The 25,811-nt window shown below is 45.6% G+C and overlaps 1 protein-coding gene across 2 annotated transcripts in view; it reads left to right on the top strand.

Moving 5' to 3' along the window:
- The window catches only part of fam13a (family with sequence similarity 13 member A), a 211,423-nt gene that overhangs the window by 59,590 nt on the left and 126,022 nt on the right, over window positions 1-25,811 (top strand). For both annotated transcript variants that reach the window (XM_080195538.1, XM_080195528.1), the window contains exons 5-6: window positions 4,686-4,833; window positions 17,844-17,945. In XM_080195538.1, coding sequence (XP_080051664.1) covers window positions 4,686-4,833; window positions 17,844-17,945 — 250 coding nt within the window. The remainder of the gene's footprint in view (window positions 1-4,685; window positions 4,834-17,843; window positions 17,946-25,811) is intronic.

Raw genomic sequence — 25,811 nt, 5'->3', positions numbered from 1 at the left:
GGGAAAGGGGGAGAAAAGGTAAGGAAAGAGGGGATAAGGTAGGGGGAAAGAGCGGGGAAGGGAAGGAAAATGAAGAAAGACAATAAAGAGATAAAAGGTAGAGAAAATAAAAAAAAATGAAAACAACGGGGTAGAGCTGGGGTCGAGCAAATCATCTGAAGTTGAATTTGATGTTGAGACCAGAAGGCTGTAAAGTGCCTTGCTGGAAGTTGAGATGCTGTTTGCGTTGAGCTTCAGTGGAACAGGGTATAATGTCTGCTGCATCAGAACATTAGATGCAAGCTTCCTCATAATGCATTAGCCAGGCTGACCTCATTTGCCTCATTCAATTTATCTTCGGCGTGGCAGGGCAGGAGATGGTCAATTTGAGCGCCTACTCAAACACAGCACGTCCCTGGAAATGTTTATCAGGCTTTGTTTTTGCAGCCAGCCAGCCATCCAGATGACTTCCGATGGATGTTTGCTCCTTCACATTGCGCAAGTCACAGTTTGCTGCCTGACTAGAGGGGCTAAGGGGAGGTGACGGCCCAGTGGCATTATCGCTAGACTATTACTCCAGAAACTCAGTGCGTGTTCTGGAGACCCGTGTTCGAATCCAGTGACAGCAGATGGTGGAATTTGAATTCAATAAAAAAATACCTGGAATTAAGAATCTACTGTTGACCATGAAACGATTGTCAGGAAAACCCATCTGCTTCTCTAATGTCCCTTAGGGAAGGAAATCTGTCATCTTTACCTGGTCTGGCCTAACATAATATAGGACCCCAGACATACTCACCCTACCATACACATTCCTCCATAAATAAAAGCAAATTACTGCGGATGCTGGAATCTGAAACCAAAAGAGAAAATGCTGGAAAATCTCAGCAGGTCTGGCAGCATTTGTAAGGAGAGAAAAGAGCTGATGTTTTGAGTCCAGACGACCCTTTATCAGTTCTTTTCTCACCTAACAAATACATAATTCTTCCGTCATAAGAACATAAGAACATAAGAAATAGGAGCAGGAGTAGGCCATCTAGCCCTTCGAGCCTGCCCCGCCATTCAATAAGATCATGGCTGATCTGTCGTGGCTCAGTTCCACTTTCCCGCCCTCTCCCCATAACCCTTAATCCCCTCTCTTATCAAAAACCCATCAACCCGCTTCTTAAAAATATTTAGCGAGGCAGCCTCCACCACTTCAACGGGCAGAGAATTCCAGAGATTCACCACCCTTTGAGTGAAGAAGTTCCTCCTCAACTCCGTTCTAAACCGCCTCCCTTTATCTTGAGGCTGTGCCCCCTAGTCCTACTGTCTTTTTTGAGCGGGAAGAGTCTCTCCACCTCTATCCTATCCATCCCATTCATCATCTTATACGTCTCAATGAGATCTCCCCTCATTCTTCTAAACTCTAACGAGTACAAGCCTAGTTTATTCAGCCTCTCCTCATAGCTCAACCCCCTCAACTCCGGTATCAGCCTAGTAAACCTCCTCTGCACTCCCTCCAAGGCCAAAATATCCTTGCGCAGGTGCGGCGCCCAAAACTGCACACAGTACTCCAGCTGCGGCCTCACCAATGCCCTATACAGCTGCAGCAAGACCTCCCTACTTTTATATTCAATCCCCCTCGCTATGAAGGCCAGCATCCCATTCGCCTTCCTGACCACCTGCTGCACCTGCAGGCTGGGTTTTTGCGACTCATGCACAAGGACCCCGAGGTCCCTCTGCACCGTCGCCTGCTGCAGTTTTTCGCCACGTAAGTAATAGTCCTTCCTACCATTCTTCCTACCAAAGTGGTAGGAAGAACGCACACCAACTGACTCAAGAACAGCTTCTTCCCTGCTGCCATCAGACTTTTGAATGGACCTACCTTGCACTAAGTTGATCTTTCTCTACACCCTAGCTGTGATTGTAACACTACATTCCGCACTCTCTCCTTTGCTTCTCTGTGAACGGTATGCTTTGTCTGTATACTATGCAATAAACAATACTTCTCACTGTGTACCAGCATATGTGACAATAATAGATCAAATCAAAATGTGACTCCGGAGCCACAGCAATGTGGCTGACTCTCAGTTTCCTTCTGAAATGGTCTAGCAAGCCGTTCAGTTCACGGGTGAGTAGGGATGGGCAATAAATGCTGGCCAGCCAGCGACGCCCATGTCTCGTGAATGAATAACAAAATAAAAAATCCTGAAGCAGTGAAATGCAACTTTTCATTCCAGGGGAAGGAAGGCCTACATTTATGAAGTACCTTTCTCGACTTCAGAATGGCCCAAAGCACTTAACAGCTTCATCATTGTAATTTAGGACTGACAGCAGCCAATTTGCATACAGCAAGCTCCCACAAACTTCAGTGTGATAATGACCCAGTCGTCTGTTCTTTGTTTGTGATGTTGACAAGGGGTGTGTATTAGTCAGATACTGAGGGTATCTTCCCCCTGCTGTTTTTCCAAATAGGCCCAAGGTATCTTTTCTGTCCTATGAAAGGGACCTGGGTTAACAGCTGGGGAGCTACAGTATCGTTCGCATTTATTTTTTCACATGGTGGCACAGCGGTTAGCATTGCTGCCTCACAGTGTCAGGGACCTGGGTTTGATTCCAGCCTTGGGTCAGCGTCTGTGTGGGGTTTGCACATTCTCCCCGTGTCTGCGTGGGTTTCCTCCGGGTGGTCCAGTCTCCTTCCACAGTCCAAAAATATGCTGGTTAGGTTGATTGGCCATGATAAGTGTACCCAAGTGGCAGGGCATTAGCAGGCTAAATATGTGGGATTATGGGAATAGGGCCTGGATAGGATTGTGGTTGGTGCAGACTCAATGGGCTGAGTGGCCTCCTTCTGCATTATAGGGATTCTGTGATTCTAAATATAGCATCTTTCACAAACTAATGTGACAGCTTGTGACTCTGAAGCCCAAGCTAATGATCTGGAGTCGTGGGTTCGAATCACACCCTGGCAACTTGTGGAATTTAAATTCAGCTGATAATGTCTTGGAATATAAAGCTGGTCTCAGTAATGATGACTATGGCAACCATCATCGATTGTTGTAAAAGCCCATCTGCTTCAGTCAAGGAAGGAAATCTGTCACCCTTACCTGGTCTGGCCTACATGTGACTCCAGAGCTACAGCTATGTGGTTGACTGTGCCACTCAGTTCAAGATCAAGACCAATTAAGGATGGGCAACAGATGTTGGCACACCCGGCGATGCCCACATCCCATGAAAGGGTATAGAGAGAAAAAAAACTCAGAACATCTCAAAGTACTTCGTTGTTGATGTATACTTCATCATTATGAGACATAGTTGTGTTGTGGTATTGTCACTGGACTAGTAATCCAGAGACTCAGGGTAATGCTCTGGGGACCCGGGTTCAAATCCCACCATGGCAGCGGACAAAATTTGAGTTCAATAAAAGTCTGATGATGACCATGAAACAATTGATGTTTCACTAATGTCCTTCAGGGAAGGAAATCTACCACCCTTACCTGGTGTGACTCCAAATACACAGCAATGTGCCACTCAGTTTGAGGACAGGTTGCTAACGATACCCTATCCCCATAATCCCACATACTTACCATGGCTAACCCCTTAACCCGCAAACCTTGGGACACGAAGGGGCAATTTAGCACAGCCAGTCCAGCTATCCTGCACATTTTTGGACTGTGGGTGGAAACCCAAGCAGAAAGGGGGAGTATGTGCAGAGTCCACACAATCACCCAATGCCAGAATTGAACCCGGATCCTTAGTACTGTGAGGCAGCAGTGCAGACCACTGTGCCATCGTGAGGTCCTCAAATCCCTCCAAGGCCTCGCTCCACCCTAACTCTGTGACCTATCCCAACTCCAGAAACTCTGAGAACCCAGTGCAACTCCAGTTCCACCGTATTGTGTTTCACTCACAGACCGTTCGGCCCATACCATTGGCAACTGTGCCTAGTGCTATCTGGCCCCTGAGCTGTGGAATCCTTTCCCTCGAGCTCTCCACCTCTCTTCCTCCGTCTCTGTCTCCAAGGCAAACTTTAAAACCTACATCTTTGACGCCGTTTTTGGTCACCCATCCAGGGTGGTGCCGGTTTTTGCCCGGTTATTGTCCTGTGAATCATTTTGGAATGTGTAAGTACATTAATGACAGGGTATAAATGCAAGTTGTCCTGTTGCTTTCTAATTAAGGGGCTGTATGGAACGAATTGTAGGGGCTCCATCATATCTATACACAGCATCACGAGCAGAAAATGCTCAGCTGTTTTACACGGATGAGTTTGTGGGAAAGGCTTTTTTTTGGTAGATGGCCTTTGCTTGGTGACAGCAGTTGTCATGGCGATGGCAGGGTCTTGTGATCGAATCACATGATTTAAACTGAAGTGTTATTGTGGTGTGATGGAGCTGCAGTGGGATAGGCACTGCTGGATCTAGCAAGATACCATACCTTGGATACAGAGGGAGGGAGAGAGAGAGAGATGCAGTTACCGTAACCATTCAGGAAACATGAGTATTCCGATAAATGAATAATTTAACTAGCGGTGTGCATTACTTCAAATGTCATATTGCAATTAGCACTTCAGAATGAGTCGAGAAATGGGTCTGTAAATGTGGGGATGATAGTCATCCACAAAGGGAGAAATGTGTCAGCTCAGTTAACTAGTTTGGAGGAGCGTTGTGCGGCTCAGCGACATTCTGTTCTTCATTGTAATTTCTCCTTTTCCCACCCGGCAGCGTCTCCCCTGGCTTTGAAGGAATCAAGGAACAGAATATCTCCAACAAGCTGATGGCCACCTTGCTGGAGAAATATGACGTCTTCTTTGAGAATGTAGATGAAGTGGAGGCCCCACCTGAAGTCCAAAGCAGAGTTATAACTGTGCAGGTGAGTGCAATTGATCCTGGTCCAAGATGAAGGCAGACTTGATCGAAGGTTATGCTGATAGGGCGAGATAAATTTCAGTGGCAGGAGGCTGGGGTGGGACACCGATGCAGAAGGCCTAGTGTTATTATCTGTTAACCCAGAAACTCAGCTAACGTTCTGGGGACCCGGGTTCGAATCCTGCCATGGTGGAATTTGAATTCAGTAAAAAATATCTGGAATTAAGAATCTGCTGATGACCATGAAACCATTGCCGCTTGCCAGAAAACCCTATCTGGTTCATCCTTTAGGGAATAAAATCTGCCATCCTTACCTGGTCTGGCCTACGTGTGATTCCAGATCCGCAGCAATGCGGCTGACTCTTAGCTACCCTCTGAACTAGGGAAATTCAGGATGGGCAATAAATGCTGGCCAGGTCCCATGAATGAATTTAAAAAGATGGACAAAATTGCCTGTTTCTGTGACATACGAGTGCACGGAGCCAGTTCTAACTCATCTGAACACAGCTGTACATGCAGAAGAGGTTGAGCTGTTTTACATGGATGCATTTGAGGGAATAATGTATTCTGAGGTTTTGTCAGCCTTTGATGCTGACAACGGTTGTCATGGCAAAACATGACATTTCACTGAGAGTGCAGTGAAGTCCAAAGAAAGATTGATGGGAAGTGGCCCTGTTAACGCAACGCAACTGTGTCCCATCGTGATGAAATATACATCTCCTGTTATACTAAGTGCCCAGCACAAAGAAATCTGAGATTGGTGCTCGTGTGGCAGAGTGGATGTTGACGCTACATCTTGACCTTAGGATTAATGTGATGAAGATCCCCTTCCTGCTAATAGTGGGGATCCTTAGGTTCTTACTGAGAGTCAAAGATGCCCCAGAATTGGCAACGAGCTGCGATTCTGAATTGTTAAGGCTGACGGAATTGGTTTGTGTGGGAAATAAGGCCTCCTTGGCGCATTGGAGGGTGGCCTTCGGAGGATAGCTTTAAGGCTCATTGGCTGTGGTAGAGTGGAGAGGGGACTTTGCATGGTAGCTGGATGCACTGTAGCTGGCCCAAGAAAATGAGGAAGGGTTTTAGCGTGGGATTTTAGTCCTTGTGCTGAAGTTGTAAAATCCCCTCCAAATTGAACAGACCTTTCCATGGTCCACCCCTCGCCCGCTCCGCTTCCCATGGCAGGTGGGCTAGTAAAATTCCAGCCTTAAAGTTTATTTATTTGTCACAAGTCGGCTTGCATTAACAGAACAATGAAGTTACTGTGAAAACCCCCTCGTCGCCACTCCCCGGCGCCTGTTCAGGTACGCTAAGGGAGAATTTAGCATGACTAATGCACCTAACCAGCACGTCATGCAGACTGTTGGGGGAAACTAGAGCACCTGGAGGAAACCCATGCAGACATGGGGGGAACATGCAGACTCCGCACAGACAGTGGCCCAAACTGGGAATTGAACCCTTGTCCCTGGGGCTGTGAGGCAGTGGTGCTAACCACTGTGCCACCCATCAGCCTGGTGTCAGAGCATGGGATTCCATGTTCCGGCTGGTATGGATCTGGGCGGGACCTGCCTCCTTGCCTTACCCATGGTGGAGATGGCAGCATTGTGGGTTGGACCCACCTTTGGGCAGAGAATTCAGGAAGAAGAAGAATGAGAGAGAAGAGTACTCAGGTACCATGAGGGATTGGACGGTTGCCTGTTTGGCTAAGCTATTGGGAATGGGCACACTCGAGAGAGGGTAACTGGAGAGTCCATGCTCTTTGAGCAACTTTAAGAAGAAGCGAGAGACAGAGAAATTTAAGGAAGGAATTGGGGCTTAGCCGGTCTATCCAATCTCTCTTCATAACTAAATCTCTCCAACCCAGATAGCATCCTGGTAACTCTCCTCTGCACCCTTTCCAATACTATCACATTCCTCGTATAACTGCAAACTACTCTAACCAGTGTTTCATACGGTTCCAACATAACCTTCCTGCTGTTAAACTCTATGCCTTGACTAATAACGGTGTAAGGGAAAAGTTTCTTCCTGAGTAGTCTATCTATGCCCCTAATAATTTTATAGATTTCATTCATGTCCATCAGCCCCCTCCTTGGTGAAGGGATCAATGACCAGGGGACATAGATTTAAGGTAACGGGCAGGAGGTTTAGAGGGGATGTGAGGAAAAATGTTTTTACCCAGAGGATAGTTGGGAATCTGGAACTCATTGCCTTAAAGGGTGGCGGAGGTAAAACTCATTATATTAAAGAATTTTTTTTATTCATTCATGGGATGTGGGTGTCGCTCGCTGGCCAGCATTTATTGCCTGTCCCTAGTTTCCCTTGTACTGAATGGCTTACTAGACCATTTCAGAGGGCAGTTGAGAGTCAACCACATTGCTGTGGCTCTGGAGTCACATGTAGGCCAGACCAGGTAAGGATGGCAGATTTCCTTCCCTACAGGACATTAGTGAACCAGATGAATTTTTCCGACAATGATTTCATGGTCATCAGTAGATTCTTAATTCCATGGTATTATCTAGTGATAATACCATGAGGCCATTGCCTTCCCTAAGTATTTAGATGTTCACTTGCGATACCAAGGCTTACAAAGCTATTAGCCATGTGCTGGGAAACGGGATTAATTGGGAATAGTCGAGTGGTTAGTCTTTGACCGGTGCAGATGTAATGGGCCGAAGAGCCTTTCTCGCTGCTGTAGACCTCTGTGACAATGACTCTATGATTTGTCCTGGAGACAGTATAAGTCAGCAAGCAAACAGGTGATGGATCAGTGGGACTCAGTGCAAGATCGGATGCAGGCAGCCAAATTTTGGATGAGCTCATTTTTACAGAGGCCAGCCAAAGAGCTTTGCAATAATAAAATCTGGAGGATGGAAATGTGAACTAAAAAAGTCATAAAAGATATTTAATGACAACTGGAGAGACTTACCTCAGCGCAAATGTTCTTGAATGCTGACCAACTGTGATACAGAAAGTTCTAGCTGTGAGTTGACTTGGGTATTTAAGTGGTGGATGGGGGTTAGCGGGGATTGAGGCTTACAAGATAACTTGGCATCCAAAATGAAATTGGGTCAGTGGAAGGCAATTCTCAGGAGAGTTGATTTTTGGAAGGGCTCCTTCCTCCAGAAAAAAGAAGGTTGAGAGATGATCTGTAAATTTGTGAAGGAGATTTGTAGGGTCATAGAATCCCTACAGTGCAGGAAGAGGCCATTCAAGCCTGCATCAACAATCCCACTCTATCCCTGTAACCCCACAGTTACCCTGCTAGTCCTCCTGGCTCTAAGGGGCAATTTAGCATGGTCAATGTACCTAACTCACACATCTTTGGACTGTGGGAGGAAACTGGAGCATGTGGAGGAAACCCATGTAGACACAGGGAGAATGTGCAAACTCTGCACAGACAGTAACCCAAGGCTGAAATCAAACCAGGATCCCTGGCACTGTGAAGCAGTAATGTTAACCACTGTGTCACCGTGCCGTCCATAAATGGTCGATGCAGAAAAAATGCTTCCACTTGTGGGGGGAGTCCAAGACTAAGCGTCATAAATATAAGATAAATCCAAAACTCAGGAAGTTCTTTGTCACCCAGCGAGTGTGGGAAGTATGGGTCTTGCTATCACATGGGGTAGCTTGGTCGAATAGTGGAGATGTGGGCCAGAATTTTCCAACCATTCACGCTGCGGGATTTTCCCACCCTGCTGCAGTGAACGGAGTTTTGGTTTGTCCATCCTTGCTACAGTGGCGTGAACGGACAGTAGGATCGCACTCGTGGTTGAGTTATAGGAGAGTGAAAGGAACAGAATGTTGTAGTTGGAAGCATCCTTGCATCTGAACCATAGCTTCACTTTTAAGTCCCACCCTAGGCCTCGAGGGCCAAGGAGTGTGCGTTCGTAATCTGGCCAAAGGAGTTAAGTATCGACTTGCAAATCCTACCAACACATGCCAGTGATAAGCTGTGAGAGTGGATGATATTCCTGGTCAGCCATGTGATGGAAAGAATGTTGGAGCGTCAACCATCACTAGCTATAGGTCCAGTCTACAATGTGCCTGTTGCCACAGCAACTTGGACTCCTTTAGAGAACTAGAATAGATTGCTACCAGGGAGAATGGAACAGAAGATTATCCTGAAAGGGTTAGGGTGGGAGGAAGTGTGCGTGGATCATAGATACCAGCCAGTGGGACCAAGTAGCCCACTGCTAACTTGTAAATTTTATGTAATGCATACAATGCCCAAAGAAAACTCCAAAAAGCTACATTTTGTTCTTCAAAATGCCGATATCCACAGGGCTCGAGCGCACCTTGTTCTTCTGTTGCATAATCTCTCTTCAGGTTGGCAGAGCTTAGATATAACATAAAAGCCTCAGCGGGACAGATTTGCATCTTTAATGCACATCGTAAAGGTTGACCTGTTTCTGAAAAAGCTCCCACGGAAGTTTTTATACGTGGCACAGTTTGAGATACAATTAATAGTGCAGTCCTGGAATTTTAACAAATAGAGCAACTGGCTGGATACCAAGTGGCATGGCAGTCAACATAAGAACTGGATGGAATTTATTTATCACCAGCGCACAGAGGCTGTAAGGAAGTGGACCCACGGGATGGATTTGTCTTTGCGTATGGTGGCACATAGTTGGCGAAGGTGTTTTATGATCTGCGCAGTTTGAATAAAAGCTGTACTTGTTCAAAACAAGATGTACGTTCCCACAGATTAGATGCATTTCTGGTTTCTGACTGATTAGATTTTTGGGGGAACTTATCAGTCAAGGGCAGTGTAATAATTTTTGCAGATAAAATGCCTTTTTTGACTGGAGGAAAAGTTGAGTAACACACAAAAGCATTTCTTTCCGAAGAAAACTTTGATGCCAAAGATGTTATCATTGAATTTTACACTGCAGATTGAGGCCCTCAAGCCCATCGTGACTGCCAACTCTTTGAAAGAATTGTTGAAGAATTAGTTCCACTGCCCTGTTCCCAATCCATAACCCTGCAGTTTAATTTTCATCTTTCTAATCCAATTCCCTTTTGAAAGTTCCTGTTGAGTCTGCTTCCACTGTCCTATCAGGCAGTGCACTCCAGATCATAACAACTCACAGCATTGAAAAAAAGTTCTTATCCACTCTCGATCTCTTTGCCAAATATTGTTCCTCTCACCTGCAGAATAGTTTTATTCACTTATTTATTCTGTGGAAACCATTCATAATTCTGAACATGTCTGATACATCTTCGTCCTCTGTCCTAGAGAGAACAATCCTAGCCCCCTCTAGTCTTAGACATATGGATGTTTACAGTACAAATGCAGGCCATTCTGCCCATTATACTCATGAGGCCGCAGCTGGAGTACTGTGTGCAGTTTTGGTCGCCGCACTTGCGGAAGGATATATTGGCCTTGGAGGGAGTGCAGAGAAGGTTCACTAGGCTGATACTGGAGATGAGGGGGTTAGCCTATGAAGAGAGATTGAATAGACTGGGTCTGTACTTGTTGGAGTTTAGAAGGCTGAGGGGGGGATCTTATAGAGGCATATAAGATAATGAAAGGGATGGATAGGGTAGAGGTAGAGAGATTCTTCCTGCTTAGAAAGGACAACAGGACTAGAGGGCACAGCCTCAAAATAAGGGGGGGGGGCGGTGCAGTTTAGATCGGAGTTGAGGAGGAACTTCTTCACTCAAAGGGTGGTGAATCTCTGGAATTCTCTGCCCGTTGAAGTGGTGGAGGCTACCTCACTGAATATATTTAAGTCACGGGTAGATAGGTTTCTGATAGACAAGGGAATTAAGGTTTATGGGGAGAAAGCGGGAAAGTGGAACTGATCCACTTCAGATCAGCCATGATCTTATTGAATGGCGGGGCAGGCTCGAGGGGCTAGATGGCCGACTCCTGCTCCTATTTCTTATGTTCTTATATCCATGCTGGTCAACAAAGATCTGAATGCTCTAATCTCATTTTCCAGCACTTAGCTCATAGGCCTGGAGGGTACAGCAGTGCAAGTCTCTCCAGTGTTACTGGTTACAATTCCAGTACGTTCTATAATGGCGTAAAATTCAGGTGCCCGTGCTTTGTCATGGTAGCATTTGTCTTTTGAAGGGTAACATTCCGTTTTAATGATACTTTAGTATCCTGCATATTAATTAAAGCAACTGGAATCAAGGTGCCCTGTTCAAGGTCAGATTCAAATGGACAACTTGAGGAAAGACATAAACAGCAGACAGAACTGCAATTGCCTCAATCCTTTAAATAAAATGCATCCCAAAATAGACTCTCTCAGATTGCTAAAATTCTCCTGACTCATTTCCAATCTGTAGGGGCCACGTGCTTTGACTTAAAATAACCTGTTTAATGTACACCTGTACAGCTTAATCAAGTTGACGCAGTTATTCTGACGTTGCCTGTTCACCTTGGTAATGGGTCCTTTAAAGAAAACAAAATATAGATCTGTGTACATCTCCAGTTCTAGCCACTTCTACATTCAGATTTACTTCACTCCACTGTTGGTGCCAGTGTCTTCAGCTGCATTTGCATTAAGCTATGGAATTCCCTTCCTGAACCTCGCCACCTCTCTCTCTATCTCTCTCTCTCTGTCCACCTTTAAGATGCTCCTTAAAACCATCCTATTTGACCAAGCTTTTGATCACCTGTGCTAATATCTCCTTCTGTGGTCCATTGTTAATGTCTGTCTATTGTACAACAAGGGTAAGTTGTTTTGAATGTTTTTCATTGATGTTGGAGCCAACATATTCATTGATGGTGGCCCTTATTGGAGAGAGAATCAGTGGAGATGGCTAATGACATAGAAACATATAGAAATGAGAGGCAGCAGTAGGCCACTCGGCCCTTCCAGTCTGCTGTGCCATTCATTTTGATCATGGCTGGTCATCGAATTCAATATCCTGATCTTCCCTCCCCCCCATATCCCTTGATCCCTTTAGCCCCAAGAGCTATGTCTAATTTCTTCTTGAAATCAGACAGTGTTTTGACCTCAACTACATATGGTGGCCATGAAGTCCACACATTCACCACCCTCTGGGTGAAGAAATTTCTCCTCACCTCAGTCTTAAAAGGTTTAGCCCTTATCCTCAAACGGTGACCCTTAGTTCTGGATTCCCCCATCATCGGGAATGTTCTTTCTGAATCTACCCTGTCTAAGCTTGTTAGAATTTTATAAGATCAGTACAAGAGATGGAAACTTACCTGCACGTTTCAATCTCCCTGGGCACAGCTATCTTACATGGACACACTGTCCATGTTTCCAATCTCACCATTTCCTCTTCAGAAGATCTACTGGGACTCAACCTGCCTGACCAGTTGTCTTACACTTGCAGTTCTCCAATCCCCTGTATCCAAGGAGGGTTGGGAAATGATGGCCCGTGCCACTGCCATTTTCATCCTTATTTCCCTCGCTAATCTTGGATGCATTTCACTCAGTCCTAGTAATTTATTGAGGACAGCCAAACTTTCTAATATCTCTTTCTAATATCATTATTTTTCAGCCCATTCGGTGTCTAGACTATTTCTTCATTCACTCTGACTTTGGCAACATCTTCTTCCATGTTACAGTCAGCTGCAAAAAGTACTCCATTGGCCATGCTAAAAATTGCCCTTAATGTCCTTAGATGTGTAGGTTAGAGGGATTAGAGGGTAAATACGTAGGAATATGGGGGTAGGGCCTGGGTTGGATTATGTTCGGTGCAGATTTGATGGGCCAAATGGCCTCTTTCTGCACTGTTGGGTTTCTATGATTTCTATGATACTCATATAGTGCCTCAGCCCTGCTCTGTATCCTTTGGCTGCTTGTACAAAATTTGCTTGCACCCCAATTATCCCTACTATAAGTCCTATGTCTATAGGAGACTGTTGGATTTCCTTTTATGTTGGCTGCCGTCTCTTCTCGTGCTCTCCCTTTGCTGCTCTTACTTCTTGTTTCACTTCTTCTCTGAACCTCCTATTATTGTCCCAGTCCACATTAGGCTGATTAAAGCCCCCCCCCCCACCAGTTTATGGGCAGCACGGTGGCACAGTGGTTGGCAATGCTGCCTCACAGCGCCAAGGACCTGGTTTCCATTCTGGCCTCGGGGTGACTGTGTGTGTGGAGCTTGCCCCTTCTCCCTGTGCCTGCGGGGGTTTCCTCCGGGTGCTCCGGTTTCCTCCCACAGTCCGAAAGACATGCTGATTAGGATTATTGGCCATGCTAAATTGCCCCTTAGCAGCAGGCTAAATACGTGGAGTTAAGCGATAGGGCCTGGGTGGGAGTATCTTTGATACAGGCTTGATGAGCCTTTGTCTGCACTGTAGGAATTCTGTGAAATACTCTAGAGATTTTTCATCTCTGTCTGATTTTTTGCAAATTTATCCCTTGGCATCATTCCATTAATTAGAGGTCTGTAGGATAGATCCAGCCATACAGTGGTGCCCCTATAATTATAAATCCCTCTTCTTTCTTTCCCTGATCATTGTGCCATCGTAGAAATTTGACATGTATTGATGGACAGATTGTCTATAAGCGACAGTGATCCCATTGCCAATGGACCTTCTTCTCTCTTAGCAAAACCCTGCATCATTTTGAACGTATCTACCAGATCGCCCCTGAGCCTTCCTCGAAGGTGAAGAATCGCAGTTCCACTCGCCTTCCTGTTCATTTTTCTACTCATTCTTGGGACCGACGTCAGTCAGTTGGTAACGCAGGGTTGTGAGTGTCGGCTTTGTGGTGTGGAAATGATGGTAAAAGGCTTCGCTGTTTTTCTGGCCAACATCCTGGAAGCACCTGACGATGTTAATGATCTCTAATTGCCTCGAAAAACAAACAGTGGAATTGTTAAGTGGCAACCCATTAAAAACCCAGAAGCATCATTACTTCATACATCTGGAATCCCTGAAGTGCTTTTTAATGTTACATCCCTCGCACTCACGCTATGAAGTGGACTGTTTATTGTGAGTGATTAGTGTCGTGCAGAACCTGATCCCACATCACTCCAAATCTTTCACGCATGACACTATAGTATTTAAACTGATGCATCGTGCCATTCCCCTATTGGATATAACAAAGCAATTTTGCCACCTCACCCACCACGGAATCAGAGCGGGCAAGGTGCAGACAGCGAAAATATCTGTTGATCGCGGACAGGAATTTCCAGTCTCGCTTGAGCGAGGTCGTAAAATCCCACCCAGAGTGTGACTTCCTGCTAATACGGATGGTTTGCCATTTTGAATTGGATTCAATGTGTAAACTTTTTAAGTTAAGTTTATATATTTGTGTCACAAGTAGGCTTACATTAACACTGCAATGAAGCTACTGTGAAAATTCCCCCTAGCCGCCACACTCCGGTCCGTGTTCGGATTACACTGAGGGAGAATTTAGCACGGCCAATGCACCCTAACCAACACGTCTTTTGGATTGTGGGAGGAAGTCAGAGCACCCGGAGGAAACCCACGCAGACACGGAGAGAGCATGCAGACTCTGCATAGACAGTGACTCAAGCCGGGAATTGAACCCGGGCCCCTGGCGTGGTGAGGCAGCAGTGTTGACCATTGTGCCACCATGGTCATTGTGTCTGGTTCATGTAAATACAGGAATTGGAAATAAGAACGCATGAGGAAAAGGCAAATTGTTAGCAGTGCTGCCTTACAGCGCCAGGAGCCTGAGTTTGATTCCAGCCTTGGGTGACTGGCTGTGTGGAGTCTGCATGTCCTCCTTGTGTCTGCGCGGGTTTCCTCCAGGTGCTCCAGTTTCCTCCCACAATCAGAAAGGCATGCTGGTTAGGTGCATTGGCCATGCTAAATTCTCCCTCAGTGTACCCAAACAGGCGCCGGAGTGTGACAACTAGGGGGTTTATGCAGTTTAATGTAAGTCTATTTGTGACACTAATAAAAATAAATAAATAAGGGTTGAGTGGCAGAGGATGCAGGTAGCGATTGTAATGTTTGAGGGCAGCTGGACTGTTTTCAGCTTGGAATCTGTCTGAAGGGGAAAATACTTGCCTCTCATTTTGAATCCAGTTTCAAAGTTTTCTACTTATCGGGTAGGTGAAACGAGATAACAGAATGGGCAGCATGGTGGCACATTGGTTAGCATTGCTGCCTCACAGCGCCGGTGACCCGGGTTCAATTCCAGCCTCGGATCACTGTCTGTGTTCTCACCGTGACTGCGTGGGTTTCCTTCTGCAGTCCAAAGACGTGGGGGTTAGGTTAAATTAACACTAGTGTCAGGGGCATTAGCAGGTAAATATGAGGGGGTATAGCAATAGGGCCTTGTGGTGGGTGCAGAGTCGATGGACTGAATGGCCTCATTCTGCACTGTAGGGATTCTATTCTGTGATTCTAAGTGAAGATCCTTCTACATTGTCCCAACCACGAGTCATCCATGAGTTGCTCAAACAGGGAAATCTCATCAATCTAATTCCTGCCAGAATTTTGTTGTTTTGACCTGAAGCGAATGTGACAAAAGGGTTGAAAGGCCCTGAATTTTAACTCTCCCTGTATCTCTGTGGGTTGATGGCAAGGCCAGCATTTAGAGTTTTTATCCCTAAGTTGCCCTTGTGACGGTGATGGTGAACCACTTTGTTAAACCAAGCTGTGTGTGGCGTAGGTACACCCGCAGCACTGCCAGGGAGGGAATTCCAGGATTTACACCCGGTGACTCCGATACATTTCCCAAATCTGGGGGGGCGGGATTTTCTGGTCACGCTCGCACCGGGAGCGGAAAATCCCGTCCAAGGTCAACAGACCTTTCTCCAACGGACCTGTGTCCTGCCTGCTACGATTGCATTGACAGGCGGGATGGGAAAATTCTGCCCAGGATGTTGCATGAATTGGACTGGAATTGGGAGGTGAAGGCATTCCCGAGAAACCTGCTGCCCTTCTACAATCATAGAACCCCTACAGTGCAGAAAGAGACCATTTGGCCCATCGAGTCCACACTGACCACAATCCCATCCAGGTCCTATCTCCATAGCCCCATGCATTTACCCTAGTTAGTCTCCCTGACACTAAGAGGCAATTTAGCATGGCCAATCCACCTAACCTGGACATCTTTGGACACGAAGGGGCACTTTAGCATGGCCAATCCCCCTAAACTGAAACAATGTGTAGATAAAAGATACGTACAGTCTTTTGTCTCTAATGATCAAGCATCGCAAGATGAAATGTGGCTTGAAGAACATCTTCAGACAGACCATGAGGACAGGTTTTACACAGGGAATGAACTCCGCTATTTCATTGCAACCAGGTAGTGTTTGTTTTCAGTTAAAGAGCTAATATTCAACTGGGATTACAGTAAAAGAGTTGAAGTCTTGCAACTGTTTAAGTTTGAGTTAGTATCTAAAGTGTTAAATAAAGGAAGATTGTTAAGAGAATTAAGAGTCCACTCCTGCTCTTATTTGTCTCATTGAACTGGAATGCTTGGAGGGGTTTAAATTAGTAGCTGAATACTAACACCCTGTCTTGGGACAGGATTAATTACCAAGTGCTGCTACTGTTAACCACCCACACAGTGGTGCCTTTTAGAAGTGCCCAGATGGGCAGGCAATGGCGTAGCTGCTATGTCACTGAAGTAGCAATCTAGAAGACCAGGCTAATGTTCGCGGAACATGGATTCAAATCCCAATGTCATGACGTGGAGATGCCGGTGTTGGACTGGGGTAAACACCGTAAGAAATCTCACAACACCAGGTTAAAGTCCAACCAGTTCAAATCCCAAGTCAGCTGTTGATGGCATGGTGGCACAGTGGTTAGCTCTGCTGCCTCACAGCACCAGGGACCCGGGTTCAATTCCCGGCCTGGGGCACTGTCTGTGTGGAGTCTAAGGGGTGGATGTCCCATGTTTGGGACGTACTGTTAAATTGAGGAGGAATTTCTTAGCTAGAGAGTGGCAAATCTGTGGAACTCTTTGCTTGCAGGAGGCCAGGTCATTGAGTGTCGTTGAGACAGAGATAGGTTCTTGATTGATCAGGGGTTATGGTGAAAAGGTAGGAGAATGGGGATGAGAAAAAAAATCAGCCATGATTGAATGGCGGAGCAGATTCAATGGGCTGACTGGCTTAATTCTGCCCCTTTGTCTTACAGTCTAAGCTTTCTCTGGTAGCCTGTCACGCCTATAAATTTGGTTTGCTTATCATTTGACCTCTAATACTTATTTTTCTTCTTCGCCTGCTACTCAAGATTTAGCACAGCTGACAGCCTTCCAATAATTCACCTGAACAAAGTTATAAAAACATGTTGAAAAGGGCCAGCTGAAAGGCTGCCAATCACACTTAGGTGGGAAAGTGTTTAACATTGGTTAATGGCTAAGTCTGGTAAACAATTTAAAGAGAGGGCAGGAATGTGCTGCGATTAGACATGGCATTTTGATCGGCAATGAAATAGTTTGCTTTATTTGCGTTCGGAAGGTTTACGGTCATGCTCCTCAACTGATCTCCTACCCGCTGCCTCGGGGGCCGAACTGAAATATGCAGTAGGTTTAAAAAAAACAAAAGGTTGGGATCTCAACCATTTGGCCGTCCCCTCGAATAAGTGCAACAAGTTCAAGGTGGCATAAGCGTCCAATGTCTTTTTATAGCGAGCGTGAATTTTACAATCCTGACCAGCTAGACGTGGGCGGCACGGTGGCACAGTGGTTAGCACTGCTGCCTCACAACACAGGAGTCCTGGGTTCAATTCCTGGTTTGGGTCACTGTCTGCGTGGAGTTTGCATGTTCTCCCCATGACTGCGTGGGTTTCCTCCCACAGCCTGAAAGACATATTGGTTAGGTGCATTGACCTGAACAGGCACTGGAATGTGGCTGCCCAGGAATTTTCACAGTAACTTCATTGCAGTGTTAATGTAAGCCTTCCTTGTGACGAATAAATAAACTTTAAATTTTTGAGCTCTTGCCAGGCGTTAGTCGTATAAAGTGCTTTCCCAGCTAAACCTGGCGGAGCTTAATATTCAATGTAGTTGATTTGACATTGTTCTAAGTGTGGCCTTTCTCACTTGTACTTATTGCGCTGTGCTCAGATGGTTCTGTCTTTCACTGTTGAACCTGTTTCCACAGGAAGCCAATGATGGTGAAGTGGCTTTCCCAGTCAGACCTTGCCCACTGCCGCCAACCGATTCAACCAATGAAGCACCCAGGCCACTGCCAAAGAGAAAGAAGGTTTGCATTATTGGCTATGATTTACTAACTGACCAATCTAGTCTCCGTGGGTTTTATTCTTCTGTTGTCTCATAGGAATATACTAAAAACAATAGATCATTGAATCCTACAGGAGGCCATTCAGCCCATCAAGTCTGACCACAGTCCCATTCAGGCCCTAGCCCCATAACCCATGCATTTACCCCAGCTAGTTCCCCCTGATACCACCCACACCGCACATCTTTGGACTGTGGGAGGAAACTGGAGCACCCGGAGGAAACCCACACAGACACGGGGACAGTGTGCAAACTCTGCACCAACAGTGACCCAAGCTGGGAATCCATGCCAGCTCCCTAGCGATGTGGGGCAGCAATGCTAACCACTGTGCCACCGTGCTGCCCTAATGAAGTGAGAGATCTTGGTATACAAGTACACTGCTCCTTAAAGGCAGCAGCTCAAGGTTGTAAAGGAGGCATTTGGACAATTCCTTCATTGGCAGAGGTACAGAATATAAAAGTAAGGACATAATGGTGGAATTGTATAAAATGATGGTGAGGCCACACTGGAATATTGTGCGCAATTCTAGTCACCACATTACAGCAGGGACATAATTACTCTGACGAGAGTGCAGAGGAGGTTTACAAGAACATTACCAGGGTTAGAAAAGCGTAGCTATGAGGAGAGATTGGATAGGTAGGGATTATTTTCCTTGGAACAAAGAAGGATGAGGGGTGACTTGATAGAGGCGTACAGAGTTATGAGGGGAAGAGATAGACTGAACAGAATAAAATTGGTGGAGAATTCTAGAACCAAGGGACATTGATTTAAGATAAGTGGCAGCAGGTTTAGAGGGGACGTGAGGAAGAACTTATTTAAATAAAGGATGATGGGTATCTGGAATTCACTTCCCGAGTTGCTGGTGGAGGCGGAGACCCTAATTTCTTTTTACAAGTCCCTGGATCTGCACCTTCAGTGCTGTAAAATGACCAGATGGTGGTCAATGTTAATTGTTCCTGACACCTAAGAAGGCAGTGAGTCCCCCTTTAATTTATCAAGCAATTAGGAGTTCTTTTCTACGTAGCTGCTTCCAGTCTTGCCTATTTCCTCAAGTATGATGTTAAAAAAAGATAAGGGAAACAAGGAGAGGAAACAAAAGTCACACAGAAGGAGTTTCTGAGTCAGTTGGGTCGGCCCCCTTACTGAGTCTGAATTATTTGTCCTCTGGTTTGTAGTTGAAGAGGGTTGGCAGGTGGAAAGTGCAATTCATGTCAACCTCAAGGGGTCCGTTCGACTGAGACATTTCATTGGTAGGCCTTCCAGTCTCACACTGAGGAGAAACTGTTTGAAACAATGCTAAAGCTAAATATACAGAACCCTCTTACTAACCCTCAGGACACAGCCTACATGACCTTAAAGGTTTGAAGATCAGTTTGACAGATTTATTAGACAGCCTGGATGAGATATAGAATCTCCCCCATTGCTGCATTTAATGTTAAGATCACCTCAGGCTGGTCTTTCCAGCCAATCGTGCAATGAATTTGTGATTTCTTAGCATCGTTCAGTAGGGGAGGTGATGGCCGAGTGGTATTTTCACTAGACTGTTAACCCAGAAACTCACCTAATGTTTTGGGGACTTGGGTTCGAATCCCGCCACGGCAGATGGTGGAATTTGAACTCAATAAAAAATATCTGGAATTAAGAATCTACTGATGACCATGAAACAGTTGTCAATTGTCAGAAAAACCCTTATGGTTCACTAATGTCCTTTAGGGAAGGAAATCTACCATCCTTACCTGGTCTGGCCTACATGTGACTCCAAAGCCACAGCAATGTGGTTGACTTTCAACTGCAACTAGAGATGGGAAATAAATGCTGTGATGTGGAGATGCCAGCATTGGACTGGGGTGAGCACAGTAAGATGCCTCACAACGCCAGGTTAAGGTCCAACAGGTTTATTTGGTAGCACAAGCCACAAGCTTTCAGAGCGTTGCCCCTTCATCAGGTGAGTGGGAGTTCTGTTCACAAACAGGGCATATAAAGATGCAAGTTCAACTAACAAAATAATGGTTGGAATGTGAGTTTTTACAGGCAATCAAGTCTTTACAGGTACAGACAAGGCGAGTGGAGAGAGGTTTAAGCACAGGTTAAAGAGATGTGTATTGTCTCCAGCTAGGACAGTTAGTGAGATTTTGCAAGCCCAGGCAAGGCAAGCAGAGCAGACACTGATAACCAAGTTCTGCACACGGGGGGACGGCCTCAACCGGGATCTTGGGTTCATGTCACACTATCTGTAACCCCCATGACTTGCCTGAGTTTGCAAAATCTCACTAACTGTCCTGGCTGGAGACAATGTACATCTCTTTAAACTATGCTTAACCCTCTCTCCACTCACTTTGTCTGTACTTTTAAGACTTGATTACCTGTAAAACCTCACATTCCAACCATTATTTTGTAAATTGAGTTTGTGTCTTTATATGCCCTGTTTGCAAACAGAACTCCCACTCACCTGATGAAGGGGCAGCGTTCCGAAAGCTAGTGGCTCATGCTACCAAATAAACCTGTTGAAATAAAGGCTGGCCCATGTCCCATAAATGCGTAAAAAGAAAACTGAAGAAGGCCATTTGAAGCTGCAGTGTTCTTTGCCTTCAAGCTTGACCTGATCCACAGCATGACTTGCACTATCTTCATTTGTTCAATTTGATTTTCAAACACAAGAAATAGGAACAGAAATGCACCATTTGACTCTTCAAAGCTGTTCCATATTAAAATGTGACTTCCCCCTCAATCGCCGTGTCCCTTAGTTCCTTTAGTATCCTGAGACCAAGCCCCTCCGTCTTGATCCTACTCAATGACTGTGTGTCCACAGGGGTCGAGAATTCCAAAGATTCACAACCCTTCAAATGACGAAATTTCTTGTCGTCCCAGTCCTAAACGTCATGCCCCTTATTCTGAGATTGTGACTCCACTGGGTGACACAGTGGTTAGCACTGCTGCCTCACAGCGCCAAGGACCCGGGTTCCATTCCCAGCTTGGGTCACTGTCTGCGTGGAGTTGCACATTCTCCCCGTGTCTGTGTGGGTTTCCTCCAGGCGCTCCCGTTTCCTCCCACAGTCTGAAGATGTGCGGATTAGATGGATTGGCCAGGCTAAATTGCCATTTAGTGTCAGGGAAGCTGGCTCGGGTAAATGCATAGGGTTATGGGGCTAGGGCCTGGGCGGGATTGTGGTTAGTGCAGACTTGATGGGCCAAATGGCCTCCTTCCGCACTGTAGGATTCTATGTTCCAGTGTCCCATCCTTGGGAAACAACCCCTCAGCATCAACCTTACCAAGCCACTCGAGTTTCTCATGTTTCAGTCAGATTATCTCTTGATTTTCTAAATTAAGCTGCATTATCTTTTTGCGCTGTGCTTCTCATCCTTCACATTGCCTTCTTATTAATAGTTTTTAAGAATTGAAAACTGTCTTGATTACATACACTGACTTTATCCCATAGAGTCATACAGTGCAGGAAAGGCCCTTCAGCCCATTGAATCTGCACCAACAATAACTATCACTAAAGGCACGCTAACCCCCTTTTCCTGCACTTATCCCATATCTTTGAATGTTAGGTTATTTCAAGTGCTCATCCAAATATCTTTTAAATATTGACTATCTTCCCAGATAGTGCATTCCAGATTCCCACCACTGTCTGAATGAAAAAGTTTTATCTCAGATTCCCTCTGAATCTCCTGCCCCTTACTATTCCCCCTCGTGATTGGCCCCTAAACTAAGGGGAACAGCTGCTCCCTACTCACCCTATCCATACCCCTCATAATCTCATACATCTCAATCATCTCCCCCCTCAGCCTTCTTTGCTCCAGAGAAGCCTCTTCAGTCTCTCCTTATAGTTCAAACACTCCATCCCAGGCAACATCCTGGTGAACCTCCTCTGTATCCCCTCTCGTGCTGTCACATCCACGTCACTGTTCTTCTGGTGGATTCTTCCCTTTGCTTGTACAAACCATTCTTATTTTTAATCAAAGCACTAAATGGGAGTGAAGTTTCTGAGAATCTCCTTGATGAGCTGCTAATGGGCAGACTCAGTTCTAAGTGTTTGCCAATAACTCTACCCTTTAGTGTTGTATCTATCACCACAAACGTACACTCATTGCTAAACCAATGGCATCTGCACTGGCCTGGCTACATTCCTTGGGCAGATGATGGGCATATACCCAAAGATCTTCCATACGGTGAACTGGCTACTGAGTCACAACCTCCAGGTCGCCCATCCATCTACTGCGTTGCAAGCATGATATTAAGATGACGGACATCGACACTGACAACTGGGGACAGCTACTGACTGCCACCCTGGAGGCTGACTGTTTGAGCATTGGGAGGGGCAATCAGAAACGTGAAGCTCAGCTGGCCCTGAAGAGGGTGCAGAGAAAAACAGAGGCCAGCGAATCATGCACCTTCTCAGCCAACCATCTTCCTCTACTGCAGATATGCCATGCCAGAGTAGGACTCCTGATCCACATCAAACAATGCTTAACATTGACTGCAATGGGCGCAGACCACCGCCTTCCAGACAGAGGGCAGAATGGGGAGAGACTTCGGGGTGCTCCGGTGCAGAGGGATCTGGGTGTCCTTGTTCATGAGTCACAGAAAACTAGCATGCAGGCACAACAGGTAATAAAGAAAGCAAATAGAAAGTTGGCATTTATAGCTAAAGGAATAGAATATACATTCTGCACTCTCTCTTGTTTCCTTCTCTATGAACAGTCTGCATAGTGCACAAGAAACAGTAGTTTTCACTGTATGTTAATACATATGGCAATAATAAATCAAATCAAGGTAAGGAAGTACTTGTTGCAACTACACAAGGCATTGGCGAGGCCATACCTGGAGTCTTGTGCACAGTTTTGGTCCCTGTATTTGAGGAAAGATGTAGTGGAATTGGAGGCAGTTCAGAGGAGGTTCACTGGATTGATTCCAGAGATGAGGGGTTTGTCGTACGAAGAGGGATTGAACAGTTTAGGCCGATACTCTCTGGAATTTAGAAGAATGAGGAGAGATGAAATTGAGGTATTCAAGATGATAAAAGGTCTGTATAAAGTAGACATGGGGTGGATGCTTCCTCTTGTGGGTCATTCTAGGACCAGAGGTCATAGTCTTAGGATAAGGGGTAGCAAATTTAAAACAGAGTTGGGGAGAAACTGCTTCACCCAGAGGGTTGTGAATCTGTGGAATTCGCTACCCCAAAGTGTGGTGGATGCTGGGACAGTAAGTACATTTAAGGAGGAGTTAGACAGATTTTCAATTGGTAATGGATGAAGGGTTATGGGGAGAAGACAGGAAAATGGGGATGAGGAGCATATCAGCCATGATTGAATGGCGGAGCAGGCACGATGGACCGAATGGCCTAATTCTGCTCCTACATCGTCTGAACTTCTAATCCATCAAAAGCCACCGACACACACGAGGCACTCTGGATGTTACGGTCTCCGGAACTATCCATCATTCGTGCAAGTCTCTGGGGTCAATTACTCACTCTGTAATGGCATCTAATAACCCAAACCAAGCCATCAATGATAACCGCTTTCCATCAATATGGAGATCAGTTTGAAAGGTTCACAATTTATAAAGTGTACCACTTATTTTGAAGTGGAGATGCCAGTGTTGGACTGGGGTGAGCACAGTAAGCAGTCTCAAACACCAGGTTAAAGTCCAGTGGGTTTATTTGGTATCACAAACTTTCAAAGCTTTGCTTCTTCATCAAGTGAGTTGGACTTTAACTTGGTGTTGTGAGACTTCTTACTGTGCCCAGTTATTTTAGGAAGACGCAGGATTCCCATGAACACCTTGTACCTAATTAAGATGTAACTGTCTCAATTTGCACACTCCTTCAGTTCAATACAATCCAAACACCTCACTCATGTACGATTACCTTGAAAGAAAGTAGTTGTATTTATAATATGCCTTTCACAGCCTCAGGACATCCCAAAGCACATATCAAAGTCAGAGGTCACATACCAACCGGCTCAAGAACAGCTTCTTCCCTGCTGCCATCAGACTTTTGAATGGACCTAGTTCATACTAAGTTGATCTTTCTCTACACCCGAGCTGTGACTGTAACACTACATTCTGCACTCTCTCCTTTCCTTCTCTATGAACAGTATGCTTTGTCTGCACAGTGTGCAAGAAACAATACCTCTCAGTGTATACTAATACTTGTGAAAATAATAAGTCACATGTCGCAACCTATGGGTGAGATTTTCCAGTCACGCCTGCCCTGGAACTGGAAGTTCCCAGCCATGGTCAGTGGGCATTTTGCTTGTCTGTAGAATTCTCCGTCCTGCCTGCAATGACTCCTGCGTTGGGTGGGATGGGAAAATTTGGGCCTGTGAAGTACTCAATAGTTACCTCAATTATAGAGTGGGTAAATCAATCGTTTGTCTTTAAACTGGACACTTCTCTCTTCTGAAAACTCCAAAGAAAGTTTAGTTCTGTGGAGATTACAAAGACAACTGTAGCAAAATCTCTTCAAGATAACAATATTCACAATTTGGGCTTCTAACTTGAATATGGTTGCACCAGAGTGATGCAGGATCTTGATCCCCAGCCATTCCCCAACACAGCAGATGTATAGCAGAATGGTCATATCACTGCACTAGTGACGCTGCAGCATCTCGGGGACGTGAGTTCAAATCCAAATGTGGTACTCTGAGAATCAAGATTCCATTTTAAATATCTGGAAATAAAAAGCAGGTCCCAGTAAAAGCGATCATGAAGATGTCAGATTTTCCAAAAGTAATGTCCTGGGCAGCACGGTGGCACAGTGATTAGTACTGCTGCCTCACAGTGCCAGGGACCTGGGTTCGATTTCCTGCTTGGGTCACTGTCTATGTGGAGTTTGTACATTCTCGGTGTGGATTTCCTCTGAATGCTCCTGTTTCCTTCCACAATCCAAGATGTGCGGAACAGGTTGATTGGCCATGCTAAATTGCCCCTTAGTATTAGGGAGACTAGTGAGGGTAAATGCATGGGATTATGGAGGTAGGATGTACGGGTTAGGTTGATTGGCTATGATAAATTGTCCATAATGTCCCGGGATGTGTAGGGCAGAGTGATTAGCACGGTTTATGTGTGGGATTGTGGGGATAGGGCTTGGGGTGGGATTGTTGTTGATGCAGACTCGATGGACTGAATGGCCTCCATAAGGATTCTATGTCTCAGGAAGGAAACTATCAAAAAAACCAAAGAAAGTACAGCACAGGAACTTGCCCTTGCGCTGTCTGACCTAAATGTACCTCTATTGTAACTTCAATGTATCTGACCTGCTCTCAAGACGGAAAGCCATCTCACTGAACTGCAGACATAACACCAAGGGCCAGAGCATAATGAGGGAGAGGCCATAAATGTTGGCCAGTGATGCCCATGTCCCAAGAATGAACTCACAAGAGGCCATAAAGCAAGGTCAATTCTCCCAGGATCCAAGTAGATCCCCTGTCAGATAGCACAAATTATCCACTCGATAAAAAATGTGAACATTTTGCTATCAGTGCCTTTTTTTTGTTCATTCACAGAACATGGGCATCGCTGGCTGGCCACCATTTATTGCCCATCCCTAGTTGCCCTCGGAGGGCAGTTGAGAGTCAGCCACATTGCTGTGGCTGTGAAATCATATGTAGGCCAGACCAGTTAAAGATGGCAGATTTCCTTCCCCAAAGGAACATTAGTGAACCAGATGGGTTTTTCCCACAATCGACTGGTTTCATTGGTCATCGGTAGATTCTTAATTCCAGATTTTTTTTATTGAATTCAAATTCCACCGTCTGCTGTGGTGGGATTCGAACCCGGGTCCCCAGAACATTAGCCGAGTTTCTGGATTGATAGTCTCGCTATAA

Source organism: Carcharhinus amblyrhynchos, chromosome 1 (genome assembly GCF_965287045.1).
Source record: "Carcharhinus amblyrhynchos chromosome 1, sCarAmb.v2.hapA, whole genome shotgun sequence".
Lineage (NCBI taxonomy): Eukaryota > Metazoa > Chordata > Chondrichthyes > Carcharhiniformes > Carcharhinidae > Carcharhinus > Carcharhinus amblyrhynchos.
The sequence above is the reverse complement of the archived record's forward strand: the minus strand, read 5'-3'. Positions and strand labels throughout refer to the sequence as shown.